We start from the raw sequence: 18,011 nt of genomic DNA, 5'->3' as shown, positions 1-18,011 counted from the left end.
GTAAATAATGTCTCAAGGGTGAATTGCAGTACTTAAAATGCATAAACACTATATATATACAATATGTACATGTACGGTGAAACAAAATTAAAATATGTTACCTTTCTTACTGGTATATTTATATATATATATATGATGTATATTATATATAAATATATATATATATAACACGTGTGGTTCTGAAGAGCACTGGCTTAGAATGGCCCAAACACCTTACTGAATACTGCCTTCTCATTGGCCTTCCTTTGGCCACGCCTACCATTGACAAGTAATTCCAATAAAATACGTTCCTATCATACAATGTTTCCCCGCTATTCTACGAAACGCGGGAAAACACTATTCTTTAGTTCCATGGACGTGCTCATATTGTTAATTTCGTTTTGAAACCTTTTCTAATAGTGTACTTGTGCCATGCAGAATAAAGAGGGAGATAGGAAAATACATGTCATTATTATTTATCTACTCTAATTTTAGACCCATTCTTACAATTTTAGCTCCACCTCTCATGGATACCTAATGTTCATTCAAGGGCAGATAAGTGTAAATTCTCTATATTTGGAAAGAGGTTTGAACGAAAAACAGAATTATTTCATTGTATTAATAGTTTAAAATCATTTTAACATTTAAATTTGGTGCCAAATTGAGAGAATTCTTTAGACTTCTTTAGACTATACACAAGCGAAATTAAATTAAAATTTTAAAGCAACAGAAGAGACCGAAAAAGACCCAAAACTCAGTGTTAAGTGCATCCATCCTTTACCTCAGTCGATTGGAATGTTATGTTTTCTTAAACTGAAACGCGATTCTGAAGAATTTCATCCTTTGAAAGGGAGCAGTGAGTATAAGTTCGAGATAAAGTCATGTTCCTCTAAAATGCTTGCAGTTGTAATAATGCGCCTTACAAATTAAGACTACTAGAATATAATTACACACCTTGTAACCATAACATATTGTTCATGTAATCCTTACTTAATCCTCACTTAATCCATACTAACAAAGTGCCGAGGTCTTCATATTTTGCATATCGTCTTGCGGACGACACTATTCATAATAGGAATGAAGTTCTGTGTCTGTTGAAAAATAGGGGCTTTGCACTTTCTGAAATAATTGCTTCCAGTTGGTCATTTTCAACTTTATTTATATCACCAGTAATGGTGTTCCCAGTGGGAATATAGTTGAAGGAAGAGGAAGAACAAGAACACTTTGGAAGATTTTGTTTTAGATGGCAAATATTTAGGCTTTGTAGTGTTTGTTAATATTTAAAAAATTTGGATGCAACAGTTAGGAAATATCTGTAGTAGCTTAAATGCTAGACAACATCCATAACCACAAGCATTTTACTGTATATTCTTGAGTTGAAGAACCCAAGTATGATTTGCTTTATCGTCTTCGAATAGTCTATTTAAAAATTTCAATGCAACAGAGTAAAGAGAAAGAGAAGCCAAAAATAAATAGAGAAATATTATACAAACAAAAAGTAAACAATAATTTATCGCACACTTATTACAAACGTATCTCGGAATCAATTGCGCTCTACACAGTACGCAGTTTACGGTTTATATGTCACTTCTTGCACAATGAAAAGTAAAAAGGATTAACAACAACAATAACAAAAACTGCAAAGGAAAAAAATTCAAACACAATAGACGTAAAGGTTTGTACCATTGGACTTACTGTTATTCTGATTTACTTTATTTTCTTATTAACTCTCCACAAAGCAATTACATTCTCTATCAGTAAAACTAAGATACAAACAAGGTGGGATTTCGTGCAAAACATTCACTCATTGTTGCACTCTTTACTCTCATTTTAGTAACACCACAATACTTTAGGGAAAACAGAATCACTCGTTTGTTATTCCTTTTGAATTAAGTTCTTCTTTTACTCTGGCTAAATATTCTTCATCCGGATAACCGAAACTAGAAAAAAAGAAAGGCATTCTTTCACAAGAGACCCACGGGCCACATTGCTCACCTGAGCACATTGGCTAGTAAAGAGCAGAAATCAGTTCAGTATTGAAAAGTTTACTTTGGAGTGGGGATTGGGGCTTGAATTTCCACTGCCTTAGGATGCTTCCATATCTATAAAACTAATCATGACTTTGCTGTTCCTGAGAAGTTTTTTTCCTTTATATTCCTATGTAAAACTTTGATCCCCCATTGTGGCCCCACCCTACCCCAGGGTTCATGCTTTGAACAAACATGAATCTACACTATCTGAGTATGCTTTCATATCAATATGACTAAACATGGCTTTGCTATTCTTGTTAATCCATGACTTGAGCATTTAAATCTACACTATGTAAAGATTGATTGATTGATTGATTGTATGTTGTTTTATGTCCCTCTCGAGTATTTTTCACTCATATGGAGACGCCACCACTTGCCGGTGGAGAGCTGCAAATTTTGTCATGTACTCGGCACTTACGGTCATAGAGCAGTGAGGGATCTTTTTCGCGCCAGCACCTACTGCGACACGGGACCTCGGTTTATACGGTCTCATACGAAGGACCGGTCTCCACGTCCCACAATGGGATTCGAACCCGCGACGTAAGGATCAACTCCTTACTTTGCGACTCTAGAGCAGACGTTCTAACCGCTGCGCCACGCGGGCGACACACTATGTAAAGAAGATTTCCTATAAGTTTTAATTTTTTTGGCACAGTGGTTCTTGAAAAGAAGATTTTTAAAAGATACCACCAAATTGTTACTTTTTCTGAATTAACTCCCCTTGAAAGAGGGCGTGGCCCTTCATGTAAATAAACTTAAATTCCCTTCATCCACGGATGCTTTGTGGAAGGTTTGGTTAAAATTGGCTCAGTGATTATTCTGGAGAAGAAGTCGAAAATGCTAAAAGTTTACAGACGGAGGACGGACGGACGGACTACAGACAAAAAATGTGATCAGAAAAGCTGACTTGAGTTTTCAGTTCAGGTGATCTTAAAGTAAAGAACGAGCAAATGTCTTTTCTTCAAAACAACAAATTTATCACCTTTCAGGGCCTCCGTCTCTTCGAGTTTTATGGTGTATATCGTTCCATGTGACCACTCCTTCCCTCCCCGTGGTGCGAGAGACACCGATGGTAAACACTAGCCTCTGCTTGAAGGCTGCCTCAAGCAAATGAAGTACTTCTCTACCTTCGTTATTGTCAGGAAGATATGCCTGCCTCTGTATTCCACTATATGGTCTTCCAGGATCAGGGTGGCAGTCCTGTGAAAATAGTGCAGATGAACAGGTACTAGACTTTTATCATATTTTGGGGGCTGAAATTACAGGTATTCTGAAAAGAAAAAAGACTCACAATGCTTGAGTAAATTCTTTAAAGTAGGGATGTCAATTTTGTCAAAAATTCATATTCGAATATTCAATGAAAGTATTCGAATATATTCGAATATTCGATACCATAAATAAATCTGGTGTATTTTAAATATGCATCATCCTACTCCCATGAAAGGTTTAGCGTTGGTATTCTTATATTGGAAGTAAAATCGTGTGAAGGCTTTTGTAGGTGTAACATTAGGAATTCCATTTGATATTTGTCAATGATTGAAATAAATAATTGATTTAAATGTCGAAAAATATGATTTTAACAAATTTAATAATTTAATAAATTTATAGTAGCTCTAACTGAGGAACTAGTCTTCCTACCAAAGGCAGGATTGTCGTATACTGTTTAGTTTTCAATACGTGTTATTAATTACAATTATTGGCCTGATAAGAGATATGATTATAATCTTTAAAAGAATATTTTTAAAATATAAACAGAAATATTTCCATGGACAATTTTCCTAGGCAATCAATCAATTTACCGATATTGAATATAAAATTCAGGATTATGTACAACCCGAGATAATCAAGTAATTTACATATTTATTCTGAAATTAAGCCCTTTACAATATCAATTACAGACGAATTCTATCAGACACTCATTCAATGATCAATTGAATTTATTTTGATTAGTATACTCTTCACGTCTTTTAGACATTCCAAGAAGGTTTTCGTTTATTCAAAATTTATTAATCACAGTACTTCTTTTTTTTGAAATCTGTAAAACACCGAATATTCGAATCTTAAATTTATATTCGAATATCAACTCATCGAATGAATATTCGAATGTTCGAATATTCGTTGACATCCCTACTTTAAAGGGTTATTTTATTTTCAAGAACTGAAAAACTTTATATTTACCCCCCCCCCCCTTCCAATAAAAAAAGAACTTCAGATTTTAGATATACTTCTTGCTTTCCATCAGGAAACACGTAGCTGATAATGAAAGTCTCTGTCTTTGGGAATCCTGGCAGTGACTTCTTGTCCTTGAAAATTCTAGCTTCACCGTTGACGGGTTGAATTCCATAAAGTTTTCCGTACACAGTATTACAGACGGGGCAAATCGGTTTCGAAGAAAAATATTCAGTAATACATTCTTCGCAGAATTGATGACGACACCTAGCAAATTCAACAGGCTGTGTCATTTCATCCATGCAAATGATACAGGTATTGCCTTTAGTGTTTTCTGACTGCCTTATGAAGTCTGCCAAGCTAACTGTCTTATCTTTTGATGGTACTTTCCAATTGTAAATGTATTGAAACGATCTAGAGTCAAACTTTGAGGATTTTGCAGCGTTACCTTCAGGAATCGGAAGTTTTAAGCCCGTCTGTTGAGAGGTTGTGACCAGCATTTTTGTAAACTCGTCCCGCATATTAACAAGATGTATCTGCGTTATGTGTGACGGTTTGAACCTGGCATACCATTCTATTGCGTCACGAGTAAGAGTACAAAGGGTTTGGATTGTATGTGGATCATGAAGATTACCTTAAAATAAATAGATGTTCATTTACAAGTTTATAAAAAGAGATTCTTAGGGGAAAATCTTAACAATGAAAAAAAAATTTACCTGCTCCAAGAAGTGGCATAACAATTGATCGAAGGCTTTTCTTTTTCCTGCCACATGATTGCCCTGCCAGGTTGTTTACTTGATTTAGTATCCCAAATATGAAATTCTTATATTGCATATGGTGATGAAGTAGTAATGGGTTAGTTTTCGAAAAGGCAACGATAATGGCATGACAGATTTTCTTAAATTTTGTATCATATCCCAAGGTGGTTAGTATGCTATATAAAGGATATGGAGCACCTTTTTGTAACTTTTCATGTTCCTCTTTGTACTTTTTTCCTCCCTTTGAAAGAAAATTAGCTGCAATGCCACCTTTTCCTGTGAAATGTGGATTTTCACTACTAACCGCGACATCTAAATCTGATAACAAACCCAGATCGCCTGTATATATGTAAACACACACATTGCCTATCTTGGTGGTTTTCATTGAGTGTTCAGAATTTTTATTTTCCTTTGATTTTGATAAAGGAGCCTGTTCTCTGTTTAAATCGTCTTTGGTTTTCTCTGACAATTTTGATGCCTGTGTTGATGCTGTGTTACCTCTTGATGCCTTTGTTTCTCCCTCACTGTGGTATCTTACAACCAACCACGCTGGATCAATGGCTTTTTTAAAGGTTAAATAATGTTGATACTTTTCCTTAATTAGATCAAGGACGTCCAAAGATAAATCAACAATGTGGATCTCTTTAAGTGATCCGAACTTCTTCTGTTTGCTAAAATCAAAAACGCCTTTCAGATACATGGCAGCACATAGGGATTTCGGTACTCTGAAGATGCCTGTTTGAAAGAATTTTTAAAATTAAGATTCAAAAAGCATTATTAATGAAAAGTCTGAAAAATATATACTTAGTATTGCCAAATTCAATTTTTATGCCCTTGTAATTGAAGATTCGGGGGCAGTTAGTTTTTGCTCTGTCCGTCTGTTTTTTTTTCTGCAAAAACTTTAACATTGCCTATTTTAAGTGGTTGGAGCTATGGCTTTCTAAGAGTTCAATCTGTTCCCTTGGATTATCCCCAGGGATATTATTTGTATTGTTTAAATGATCTTTGAGCTTAAATACTGTTCGTTATCTCGATATTCCATTAACCTCGCCTATTTTGAGTGGTTGGAGCTATGGCTTTCATGTTTCACAGGACTATCCCTTGTGACAAGACCTTGCGTTATGTACCAACAGTTTTGACAATTTATTCTTGACTTTGGAGATTGATCTACTTTTTAGAAACTTTAACCTTGACCATAACTTTTGAATGGTTGGTGCTAGAGCTTTCATATTTCGGATGTGTATTTCTTGTGACAAAACCTTTTTTTGGTTTCATTAATTTTGACACTTGAACCATGACCGTGGAGTTTGACTTACTTTTGAAAAACTTAAATCTTGGCCATAATTTTTGAATGGTTGGTGCAAGAGGTTTCATAGTTTTCAGTTTATTCCTTGCGACAAGACCTTTCTTTGGGTACCAATATTTTTTTTTTATCTCTTGACCTCAGCTTTGGAGTTTGACTTGCATTTGAGAAAATATATTCTTTATTATGAGCTTAGAAGTGCGAGACTGATAGTTCATGTGATATATTAGGTTTTGTCAACAACATAATTGGATTTTTATTAATTTATTTTCTTTTAACTTGATTTTTGACCTTTGATCTAGGTGTTTCTTTTCATCTAACAACCATTCATCTCTGTAGAAAGTAAGAGATGGAAGGGTAAAGAAATATTAAAAAATGTTAGCTTGCACCTATATCAATGCCTTCAATCAGACACTTCGAAAGTGATAGACTTCTTCTAGGCTACCACTGATCTATCTGGCAAGTATGACATATCTGTCTTCATATAGTGTCAATAACTAAGGTCACACCTATCCTGTCTTTGACATTATCTTTGACCGTTCAAACAGACTTATTTCCGGTCAGATTTAAGGCAGGTAAGTTTGAAAATACAAAGGTGCTTTTTACCCATGGCTATATCTTTGACCTTTGGACTTCTGACATTTCAATAAATAGGACATTTCATAGCCAACATGCATACTTTTTAGAAATGCAAAACTGGAAAGTCAAGTGGAATATTTCTTATTGTTATGTTCACAGCATTGAATTAGACTCTGGACTCGCATACTAACCAGTATCTTAAATCACCTTTAAACTTTGTTGCAAGGGCTAATTAAATAAACAATAGATTATAAGTAATTAAATCTTTATGTTCACCTGAACTTATGGTCGGCATGGCAACAGCTTTGGTTTTACATTCTTTAGCCTTTTCTAGAAGGTTTGTCACTGTTTTTGCTAAATCTTTCAGACATTCCAGCTTGTTATTGTAATCTGTCCAAGAAGGTCCGACGACATGAATAATGTTTTTGAATTTTAGCTGTCCTGCTCCGGAAACAAACGCTTTTGAAACTGGAAGAGATCCATACTTTTGGATGTAGTCTTTACATTCTTTTTTCATGTCCGGGCCTGCTCTCCTGGAAATTGCAGCAGCTATACCAGCTCCATGTAACATTTTATCATTGGCAGCATTAACAATTACGTCTACATCAGTTTCTAGTAAGTCCTGAAGGTAAAGTTTTATTACAAATCCTTCAGGAGTCAATATTTCAGGGACCTCAAAGATTGCGGAATCTGGTTTACCTTCTACGCCTGTTGACGATGTAAAGGATTTTTCTTCGGTTGAAGAATCTCTATCTGTTGACTGAACGTCATCATCGTTGCAGGTTTTACCATTTTTGTTGGCTACCTCGACCTCTGACTCTTCAGATGTTTCAAAAGCTGATCTGCCAGAAGGTCCTAATGGTAGATTAAATGAATTTTTCTCAGAAGGGGAATTTCTATCCGTGGAGTGATTTTCATCATTGTCGCAGCTGTTGCTGTTGTCTTCACCTGTTTCACTCTCGGAGAGTTTCGTTATTTCTACTGTGGTGCTTGCGGGTATGGTGTCTGTCTCCTTTTTAGTCTGGGTATCATCTTCATTTTCTTCTTTGTCGTTTTTGTCCCCATTACCGACAACAATACTGCTTCCCTCTTTCTCCGATTCTTCGAGTGTATGCTCCATACTCACATTTTCTATTTCGTTCTTAACACGTGTAGTTTCACATGTATCTTTGCTATTATCACCACGATCTATTGATATATTATACCTTTCGGCAGCTTTCACGACCTCTCCTATAGTTCTGGCATAAAGAAAGCAATGTGTTTTATCTGATGACACTTCGTGACACTTCGTATGTGACATCCCCGTCACTACATATTTCTCTGAGGGCTTTATCAGCTTTCGCTTTCTCTTCAGGGTCGCCGCCTAGGTAGGTGACTTTCTCCTGTGCTAAATTTCTTCGGGTTTCTTTTTCTTTATCCATAAAACTATATGTAGGATACTAAATTTAATCTGTAAGAAGTATAATGTTTAAAGAAACTGTATTCTATATCTATTTGTTTCTATTTCGATTGGTAAAAATTGAGAGTATTATTAATATCATTGTACATGTATATGCTTAAATTAAAATAATTCGATTTTGAGTCTCAAAAAATGTAAATCATACACTTTCAATATCGTGCTAGATATAAAACTGATATCCAGTTAATTACCGTACATTCTTTTTAATATCAGGTACATTTCTTACCTGCTGAAAACAAATTTTTACTCTTCTTTCGTTTTGAAACGTACGTTTGTACTAATCAATGTATTTCAAATTCTATAGAGGGAAGGTTTAAATTTATTTTTGGCTTTTTGCCGAATGAGGGGCATTAAAACTCAGGCATAAAATGTTAACGTTAATAAGGCGGTGGATCATGAATTTTGATGAAATCAGAGACAGTATTCTACTGTTTGTTTGAATAGTTGAAAAGTTGCACTCGATACTATGTAACATTAAGCTTTCATTTCCAGAATTATTATAGTTATATTGTTAACCTTTTACCAACTTTTGTTGAAATCATTCCATATCTACAGGGAGAATAACATTTTTGAAAGATGCAAATTTGTCACAATATTGTTCATCGAAATAAAACACAAAGAACCAGAGGTGGTAGATAAATTTATTAGAATTTGATCTAAACTTTAGGAGAGGTAGCCTTTTGAAAGAATTTAACAAAATATTGTTTTACTGACCTTTAAAATATCTTTCACTGAAATCGAAAAGCAGGCGGTAGTCTGCTTATATTCCAAGTTTTATAGAAAATAAGCTAAAATTGTACGAGAAGTATCATTACTCCGAAGAATTTCATACTGAAATTTCATTTCTGATAACCATAGTAACGCCGTTCATTGAAAACAAAACCTATTTCATTAATTCAAGTAGCTTGTTGCAGTAAACTTTTGTAAATTTTATTGAAATTGGAACTAAATCATAGAACAGAAATTCATATTTTCTAAAACAATGGCAATACTGGTCAACAAAATAAAATTATATATATATATATATATATATATATATATATATATATATATATATATATATATATATATATATATATATATATATAGTAAAATAGTGAGAATCTCGTTTTTAGAACACTTGAGTCACTCTTGTGACCTATTCCTATCTGTTTTTGTCCGACGTTGTTGTCATCCGTCGTGCGTTAACATTTGAACATTTTCAGCTTTTTTCTGCAAGCAAACGCTGAACTAATTTCAACCAGTTTTGTCATAAAGCATCTACGAGTAAAGGGGAACAATATTTGTGAACTTTGATTCCCGCCTCCCTTGGCGACAAGAGGCTCGACAAAACCATCAAAATAATGTAAAACAACTTTTATTCGCGATTTATTCGAAATATCCGCGAGTTTTTACTCGCGAATAATTCTCAACGCAAACCATGACTTTTTTTGTAGAACGTCTTCTCAGTTGCGAAAATTTATCGTCGCGGATAGATTTCAAACTGACGGATCGCGAATAAAAGATGTCGCGAATAATAATTGATTTACAGTGTTGCAATCTTTAAACCTTTTTACTTCTGGACAACAAACGCTTTAACTGTTGTCATGGTTTTTTTAATAAGCATTGAGACCTCTACCAAAATTGTGAATTTCATGGCCAAAGGGTCTGGGTTCTGTAATTAGGGCGGGGCTCTAATGATTAAATAGAAAATGCATAAATTCTTCGAAAATCTTCTTCTCTACCCCTTATATATATTAAGCAGATAAACTAAGTGCATGGTTCTGTTGGACAGTGGTACCTCTTCCATAATTGTGATGGTTCTAATGTTTATATAGTGAAAATGCATTATTTCTTTGAAAATCGTCTTCTCTGCTCCTGGGTATCAAGGAAAAAACTAAGTGTATAGTTATAAAGAGCAAGTGTGCCTCTTCTAAAATTCTGAATTCCATGGCTTCGATCGGGGTCAGAGGTTCTGGTATTAGGCTGGGGCTCTATTCATTTTACGGTGAAAAGGTATTATTTCTTTGAAAATCTTCTTATCTGCTCCTGGGCATTAGGCAAACAAACTACATAAATATGATGAGCAATGGTATTTCTTCCAGAATTGTGAATTTCATGACCCTAGGATAGATGGCCCTGGTGTAGGGGCGGGGCTCCATCGAATATGTAGTGACAATAAAAGCCATTAATTCTTTAAAAATATTCGTTGCTCCAGAATATTTAGCAGATAAACTGATTCATTGCAACACAACGCACATATTATTAATCTATCTTGCCAATTTCCTCAAATGGCCCAAAGGCCTAATGGTGTCTTCTTTCATTTCCCTCCTAAATCTAGTAATTACATGTACATAATTGTGGAATTTATCTTGACTTTTCACCTTGACCTTTGAGCAAATGACCCCAAAATGTTACATGTAGGTCTCTTCCCCTAGCCACTCCCTCTACTTATGTAAAGCATTTAGTAGAATATACATGTAGTTTAAAGAATATTCAAACTTATACATGCATGTGAATTGGAAATTTTCATAGATACTACTGTGAGATGTCTTTCTCTAGTCATCCTTACACTTTATGTACATGTACTTATATTTCCATGCGGGGTCCTATGTATACTCTCCACATATCTCTCAATTACAGAATTTAGCTCTCATCTGATTAACAATACATTTTCCCTTATTTCATATGTATGTAGGATGATGAGCGGTTGATATACATGTATTAGAAAACAAAACAATGTACACATCCTCATAACAAAAGATGTACTGATAAATACGGTTACAGCAAAAATCTTACAGAAAAATCACGCTTGCAGCAAAGTCACTTTTCTAAAACGTATGATAAATTTCTCGGATAGAACGACTAATACTTGGTTGATTCACTGGCACTTCGCTATAACCGTGTAACCCAGGTAATATGTATTAAAACACACGAGGACGAAAGTTCAAATGTTTTTAGCTGACAAATCAGTCAACCTGTACTAGAAAATGAGACAATGTTTAAAAAAAAGAATATTAAAACATGTAGAAAACGCTATCAATGACATAAAAATCTAAACAAGAATCTCTCTCTTTTTCGTTCTCTCTCTCTCTCTCTTCGTGTGCCCAAAATAAATAAATGCTCTCCTTACTGATAGAAAAAAAAAACGTAAAATGTGACATCAAAAAAAATATCATAGGAAAACAAATATTCGTTCAGATATAAAATTAAATAATATAGACTGATATTAACAATGACCCTCTCTCTCTCTGTGTGTGTGTGTGCTTAAAAAATAGCCGAATGGACGAAAGTCGTAAATTTGAAAAATCTTTAAGTACTGAATAAATTTATGCAATTTATGCATAAGTCAAGACAAATTAATTGTTTTTATTGAAACCTCAAGTCAGAGTAACTCAAATCAAAGACTCAAACTACTTCGTTAATCTGTCTGCCTTATTGCTGTTCCCTATCGTCTCTCTCCGTGATTCCTTTGGCTTCCAGTTCCTCACGGACACGCAGTAGATAATCTGGGTCTGGATATCCAAACCTACAGGGAAATGTTTCTAATTAGTACTTAATATCAATGTTTTTAATCATGCAAATTTATTTAATAATATGATGGTCATGAGTATAAGTTTTAAATCTATCAACAAAAAACATAAAAAATATAAAAATGTACACAAATCTAAACGTAAAAGCTTTTATACATAGTTTGAAATATACGCAACAAGATGAATACACAAATAAACGAAAATTTCTGATTTTCTGACATGAAACGGAGTAAGACTAATAATATAATTTTGTAGGGTTTTTAACCTCTCAGGACCTCCATTAGGTCTGGTTTTGTGATGTATATCATTCCAAGTAACGACATTACTCTGTCCTGTTGTTCTAGATGATCCTACAGTAAATATTAGACCCTGCTTGAAGGCTCTCTCTAACATACGTAAAACAGCCGTACCCTCCTTGGTAGCAGGGAGGAATGCTAAGCGGCGAGTCCCTTTGTAAGGCAAACCTGGATGTGGATGGCAATCCTGAAATATTGAACCATTCAACTATTTTTAATGATTTAAAATAACAGAAATTACCGAACACTTTTTTTCACGTAAGGGACCATTTTGAATTCTACCCTACCCAAGTCCGTTTGATGTATTTTAGAAATACGTTTTTCATCATGAAAGAAGAATAACACAATCCTAAAATTTTTCAGACTGCTGTTCGTCAGAAACACAAAATTATTTATCAGTGTATAGATTATTTGTATATTTATTCGGGTAAAATATTATGAACAGTATATCATGCCACCGTGCATAGCTGGGATTTGGATATTTTTCCTTTTAATAATTTAAAAATTATGCAAAGTAAGGTAATACAGTTTCTAATTTAGCAGACCTCCACCCCCATTATGCCTTTACTGTGTTTTTCAATCCTGCTTTCGTTTTAGCAAAGGATCTCACTGGAAATATACGTGATCGTTTTGGAATGTTAACTCGTTGATATTTTGTGTGTCTATTAAATAAATCGTGAAATGTGTTCATCATCAATGATGAATAGAGAACTACATGTACATGTAAATACATGTATTTGTCTTTACGTTAGTGTGCATATGCTGCATACAATATTATAAATCAGTAGAGATCTATTCTCTAAAGTTTCGTGAAATTAACATTATATAATTCCAAATGTTGCGATACGTGAAAATATTTGAATAGGTTGCTTTTATGTATCCCTTACTTGGCATTATTATGTTATAATAGGTTTGTTTGTCTTAAGTTTTGAAATTAAAGCTAAGTATAATGTCCTTTAGTCCTTACCAATTGAACTCCATCCGGGAATTCATAAAGAATTTCCCAAGTGTCAGACTTGGGGTATCCTGGGAGAGAGTATTTTTCTTTGAAAATTGTTGCTGTCCCTGTTTGTGGTTGATCTCCATAAATTTTCCCATAGACAGTATTGCAAACGGGGCATGCGGTCTTTCTCGAAAAAAAATCGCCAATGCACTCCTCACAGAATACATGGTGGCAGAGATTAAGCTCTACGGGTTTGGTGTGTGGTTCCAAACAGATGACACAGGTATCCAAAGACTTCTCTGTTGGACTTTGGAAATATGTTTTAATATTTGGTGGACTATTCTTTCTGGATTCCATTGTCCATATTTCTACATGTTTGTTATCCTTATCCTTGGTAGAAGTTTTGTGTTGACTGAGATCAGCTGAGGCAGGTCGTGCCGTAGGTGGGAATGGTCTTGATTGCCTGTATTTTTCAGCTGATCCTGCCATGAAGACGTTGATGAATGCTTCATTCGTATTGTCATTGAAACTGACCAAGTGGATTTCATTAAGAGCGACTTCATCACTACGATTCATATAACTGTCAATGGCGAAATACACGGACCAGCAAAGCATTTCTAAATGACGAGGTTCTGTCATCTTTCCTAAAAATTGCGAATCAGGAAACAGTTGTGTTGATGAAATTTTTTTCAAATTCTAAATTAAAAAAAAAAAAATAAAAAAAATAAAATATATAAATAAAAAGAAAAAAAAAACTTACCAGCCCCTAATAGAGGCATTGCAAGAGAGTTAGGGTGCGCTGCAGATTTCTTTTTTACAGGTGTTATAATATCGTCTGCGTGGTTCAAAACATGATACACCGTATGCTGCAACTCAAGTAATTCATCATCTTGTGGAGCTCTTTCATGAAGAAAACGAGATATTATTGCAAGAATCACATGCTGGTAATTAAGTTTTCCTGCGTGCAAAACGCATGTGGTCCCTACTTTGAGATATTTTTCTGTTTTGCTTACATTTTCCTTAAGTTTCTTCAAGTCTTTCTGGTACAGCTGACCAGCATTTTTAAGAATGCTTTGGGCAAGAGCTCCAGATCCCGTCACTCCTTTATTTTCAGAGCATACAAGTATCCCAATATTTTTAAGAGAAACAATATCCCCTTTGTATATAAATATCTTCAGCTTTCTGTCCATTTCAAATGAGATTACTCCTTTGTCATTTCCTACAAAGTGACATCGTGATTGATTTAAAGACGCCTCTACATTGTCTTTTTTGTTCACTGACTTTGTGCCTGGTAGACATTGTTGAGCGAAGCGTCGCATGACGTCATTAGGGTTTAGACTTTCGCGTTTCTGCAGAGAAGTGTGATATGCAGATGCCGTTAAGTCTAAGATATTGTTGCTTGGATCCAAATCAACCAAATGCACTTCTCGTAGTTTCCTTCTCTGTTTTTCGCCGAAATCAGTGATCGCTTTCACGTACATTGGAGCACACACCTCCGCAGGAACTCCGAATATTCCTATCAGGAAGGGAAAAAAATATTTAATAGATCAACTGCGTTTTAGTCTTAAACTGAATGATAATTTTTTCCTTAAAGTTAACGTAAATCAAAAGTTGATAATTGATTAATGGCATGAAGGTTCTAATTGACACTGTTTGCAAATTATCCACTAAGTTTAACAAATACCTGGTATGGGATAAATCAGTTATCATACCTGAACTTATAGGTGGAATGGCAACTGAAGACATCTGTGTCTTTTCTGCTCTTTCCAGTATATTAATGACTGTTTTTAGAAGATCCTCTAAACATTTTACCTTTTTCCCTTTATCATAATTTGTCCAATCTGGTCCGACAGCGTTTATGATGCATATGCACGGAAGATCTCCGGCACTAGTCACCACGTTTTCTGTTACTTTGATTGTTTTCTTTTCTGTTATATTTCTTTTACAATCGCCTTCAAAGTCCTTTCCTGCGGCTTTAGAAATATGTAAAGCACAACCTCCATTATTCAACAATTTTTCATTTGCTGGGTTAACTATTGCATCCAGGTTCAATTTCGTAATATCTGCAGTGTATATTCTAAAAATCAATCCACTTTTAAGGGGAACGTCTAGTTTATATGAAATTTTCAGGGGCTTTGACATCTGACTTGTACCAAAAGAATCGTCATTTGGTAAATGCACTAACGGATCCAATGACAAAGAGTTCTTTACTTGCTTGTCTGATTTTTCCCTTTCCTCTACTTTTCTCCTCTCCTGTGCTTTTTCAGCTTTAAGGCTTTTTGTGAAGGAACGCGATTTCGTTTCAAGATCATCAACTTGTCGAGAAAGATCCCCTACAGTTCCCATGCTTGGTTTCTCGTCCACAGAACGTTTAACGGAAGTGTTGTCAGGTTGGGACTTACTGATTTCAGAAAAGGGGGATTTTTTTATCGTTTTATTTCCCATTTTTGTTTCACCAGCGCTCATCTGGTCTGTTCTGCCCAGTATTTCACTAAGTCTTGCCATGCAGTCCCCAGCACCGTTATCTGATTTTTTAAATTTCATACGAAATACTTGCGATTGATGAGATTTGGATTCCCTGAAAAATATTTTTTTTCTTTTCAAATAATCTCGTATTTTCTTTTGATTGTCCTCCTCTATTTCTGTTATAACTTTTTCATGGGTCAGTGTTTCCAACCAGCTAAGCAATTTATTTTTCACACCTTCTACAGTTTTATCCCCCTGTGTTTTAGTTTGTATAACCACTTTTGCAGGCGACAGAAAGGTTTGAATGTGAAAATCTTTTTGTTTCTTATTTAAATCAGCAATTTCATCTTTAAAAAGCGCAAGTAATTCTTCAGCATGGTCCTTTTCAATGGTTTTCTAAAACAAAAACTATACATACAACATCAAATAATTCATTTCAACAGTTTAACAAAGATGAATACGAAGTAAATAATTTTAAGAGCTTTGGATTATAATTTTTAGAAAGATGTATTCTCATAACTGCAATACGTTCTTTTTCCACTATGGAAGAGTTATACTTCTTAGTGAGCTCTTTTGTGAAAAAGTCGGTAAATGTACAAATCTCGCGGGATTTCAGGGACAAACGTAACGTAAACATGTAAACAGTATGTTGAATGTCGATGAACAAATCCTAAGAAAATGCAAATGAAATATTTTATTGTTGTGGACTTTATATACATCAAGAGTAGGAATGACAACGATATCAATTTATATCTATATTGTTGATCGTATGTATCTATTTATCGTATGCTACATCTAAATACAATATACATGCCTCGGAAATGTCGTATTTTTAATTAATGGATAATAAATTTAGGGTTCTCGCTCTCTTACATATGTCTTTTAGTTCTTCCATTCTTTAATTGGAATGACAAATGCATTTAACATTAAAAATTGGATTGAGATTGGCATGTTTTGTATTATCCGCAACGCCATGCTGTCCCTGTCAGACGACCAAACGCGCCTCTAATTTTGAAGAGTTCACTAATGGAAATATAACGTATTAAGGGTGTGTGCAAAACGAATTTAACGCGCGTAATGTTTACCTTGGAGATACAACCTAAAATCTGCTTAATATTTAGATTGACATTGCTTGATATGCAAGTAATATATCTATAAAAGAAATCAAAAAGTACCATTCCCCTTTAAACGATGAAAATTTTCTGCAGGTACGTAGTAACGGGGGGGGGGGGGGGGGCTGCCCCTTCACATTTTGTCTTCAACGATAAAGTTTTATTGTTAATTTACTTTGAAAATGTTCATTTCAAATCCCCCCTTACTTTTTTGTAGTGTATTGGAGTGAAATCTAGTACCTATATGGGTTTAAAAATATTTAAAATTTATAGTTAATAATTGAATTCTGTTCTGAAAGTTAGGAATTATATCACAGAGATTCAAAGATTATTTGCCATCTCTTAGCTTACTATTCCAATGTTCTCTCTTCTTGAAGAGGTAAATGTCCCACTCTTGCCAGACATAATGGAAATATTTCACTGAAGAGGAGGAAGTTATAGCCTGTAAACAAACAAGACATACACAACAAATGGTTACTCAACTCGCCCCCCCCCCCCCCAAATAAAAATTTATGAATATCATTATGTATGATGTATGCCAGGCATTCTAATTGATCATTAAATCAGATATGAAAGCACTCAATCTCGTATTTTTATTTTTTAGCTCAGATACGCCGTATATACATGTAGCTATAAATATATACCGACTGACATCAAAATTTGTGCAGAGGTCTCAAATTCCTGCTGATGAAGAATAAATATCCAAAATAATTGAATATCTGTGTGAGTCAGGACACGACACCCCAAACTAGAGTTTGTTTTTCGCGATCATAATATAACAAAACGATATTTTTTTTTCTCATTCTCCTAGGTATACTGTCTCCTAGGTATACTGTCTTTCTTCGAGAAACAAAACGAAAGTTATTTGGGATTTTCCCCGAAGTACTTTTGCTAATTTTTTTTTTAAAGAAAACAGCGGCAGATATATTGATGTGAAATAAGTAAAATCATTCTTTATTTTGTTACTGATACTTTTTATTACTCGAATAAATTTGCATGTTATGGATTGAAGCGGAGTCCTTCGCTTTTTGCCGATTGACAATGACGCCCTAATCGGGTTCGGAAACAAAGGGATCAAAACGAAAGTAGAAATACTTGGAATCGAGAGATAATCATACCATAACGCGGAGACTGCAGGAAAGGATAAGTGTTAAATGGTATATTTTCTTGCCAGAGCTAGTTCATAGTCACCACTGAGCAGGTGCCAATCTCATCCCTGCTGATAAAAGCATTGCTAAAGTTCAAATTCTGAATATAGTTTCGTTTTTGTTTGTAGCGAACATGCTCGATTTATGAATGGTTTGGCATCTTATATGTACAACTTGAATCGATGATGACAGCTGAAATTTACGAAAGTTTGATTGAAATTTTACGGTGACCTTTTGTCAACCCGGGACAGAACATG

General features: G+C 34.6%; 2 protein-coding genes across 2 annotated transcripts; both read right to left on the bottom strand.

The window, feature by feature from the left end:
• Window positions 1-1,843: 1,843 nt before the first annotated feature.
• On the bottom strand, window positions 1,844-8,253 carry LOC133202498 (uncharacterized). Its single transcript, XM_061338338.1, has 6 exons — window positions 8,103-8,253; window positions 7,095-8,056; window positions 4,895-5,671; window positions 4,235-4,812; window positions 2,992-3,209; window positions 1,844-1,919 (listed from the first exon to the last, which is right to left on the bottom strand). The coding sequence occupies exons 1-6, from the start codon at window positions 8,237-8,239 to the stop codon at window positions 1,844-1,846; spliced, it is 2,748 nt and encodes a 915-aa protein (XP_061194322.1). The 5' UTR covers window positions 8,240-8,253.
• A 3,390-nt stretch (window positions 8,254-11,643) lies between these two features.
• LOC133202497 (protein mono-ADP-ribosyltransferase PARP14-like) lies at window positions 11,644-17,014 on the bottom strand. Its single transcript, XM_061338337.1, has 6 exons — window positions 16,958-17,014; window positions 14,741-15,890; window positions 13,789-14,544; window positions 13,053-13,672; window positions 12,055-12,272; window positions 11,644-11,785 (listed from the first exon to the last, which is right to left on the bottom strand). Exons 1-6 carry the CDS (start codon window positions 17,009-17,011, stop codon window positions 11,692-11,694), a joined length of 2,892 nt encoding a protein of 963 aa, XP_061194321.1. The 5' UTR covers window positions 17,012-17,014; the 3' UTR covers window positions 11,644-11,691.
• Between the last annotated feature and the right edge of the window lie 997 nt (window positions 17,015-18,011).

Source organism: Saccostrea echinata, unplaced genomic scaffold (assembly GCF_033153115.1).
Source record: "Saccostrea echinata isolate AGI-Se365-2 ecotype Australia unplaced genomic scaffold, CSIRO_AGI_Sech_v1 ptg000047l, whole genome shotgun sequence".
In the NCBI taxonomy this organism is placed as follows: Eukaryota; Metazoa; Mollusca; class Bivalvia; order Ostreida; family Ostreidae; genus Saccostrea; species Saccostrea echinata.
The sequence above is the reverse complement of the archived record's forward strand: the minus strand, read 5'-3'. Positions and strand labels throughout refer to the sequence as shown.

What these genes read in the sequence shown, in the direction of transcription:
- LOC133202498 (XM_061338338.1), bottom strand. Translation starts at nt 8,239, where the DNA reads ATGGATAAAGAAAAAGAAACCCGAAGAAATTTAGCACAGGAGAAAGTC. An exon ending in TATGCCACTTCTTGGAGCAG is followed by an intron (nt 4,813 to 4,894) that starts GTAAATTTTTTT and finishes ATTTATTTTAAG; the next exon opens with GTAATCTTCATGATCCACAT. An exon ending in AGAGACGGAGGCCCTGAAAG is followed by an intron (nt 1,920 to 2,991) that starts GTGATAAATTTG and finishes CTTTTTTTCTAG; the next exon opens with TTTCGGTTATCCGGATGAAG.
- LOC133202497 (XM_061338337.1), bottom strand. Translation starts at nt 17,011, where the DNA reads ATGTCTGGCAAGAGTGGGACATTTACCTCTTCAAGAAGAGAGAACATT. An exon ending in CATTCCACCTATAAGTTCAG is followed by an intron (nt 14,545 to 14,740) that starts GTATGATAACTG and finishes CCTTCCTGATAG; the next exon opens with GAATATTCGGAGTTCCTGCG. An exon ending in AATGCCTCTATTAGGGGCTG is followed by an intron (nt 13,673 to 13,788) that starts GTAAGTTTTTTT and finishes CGCAATTTTTAG; the next exon opens with GAAAGATGACAGAACCTCGT.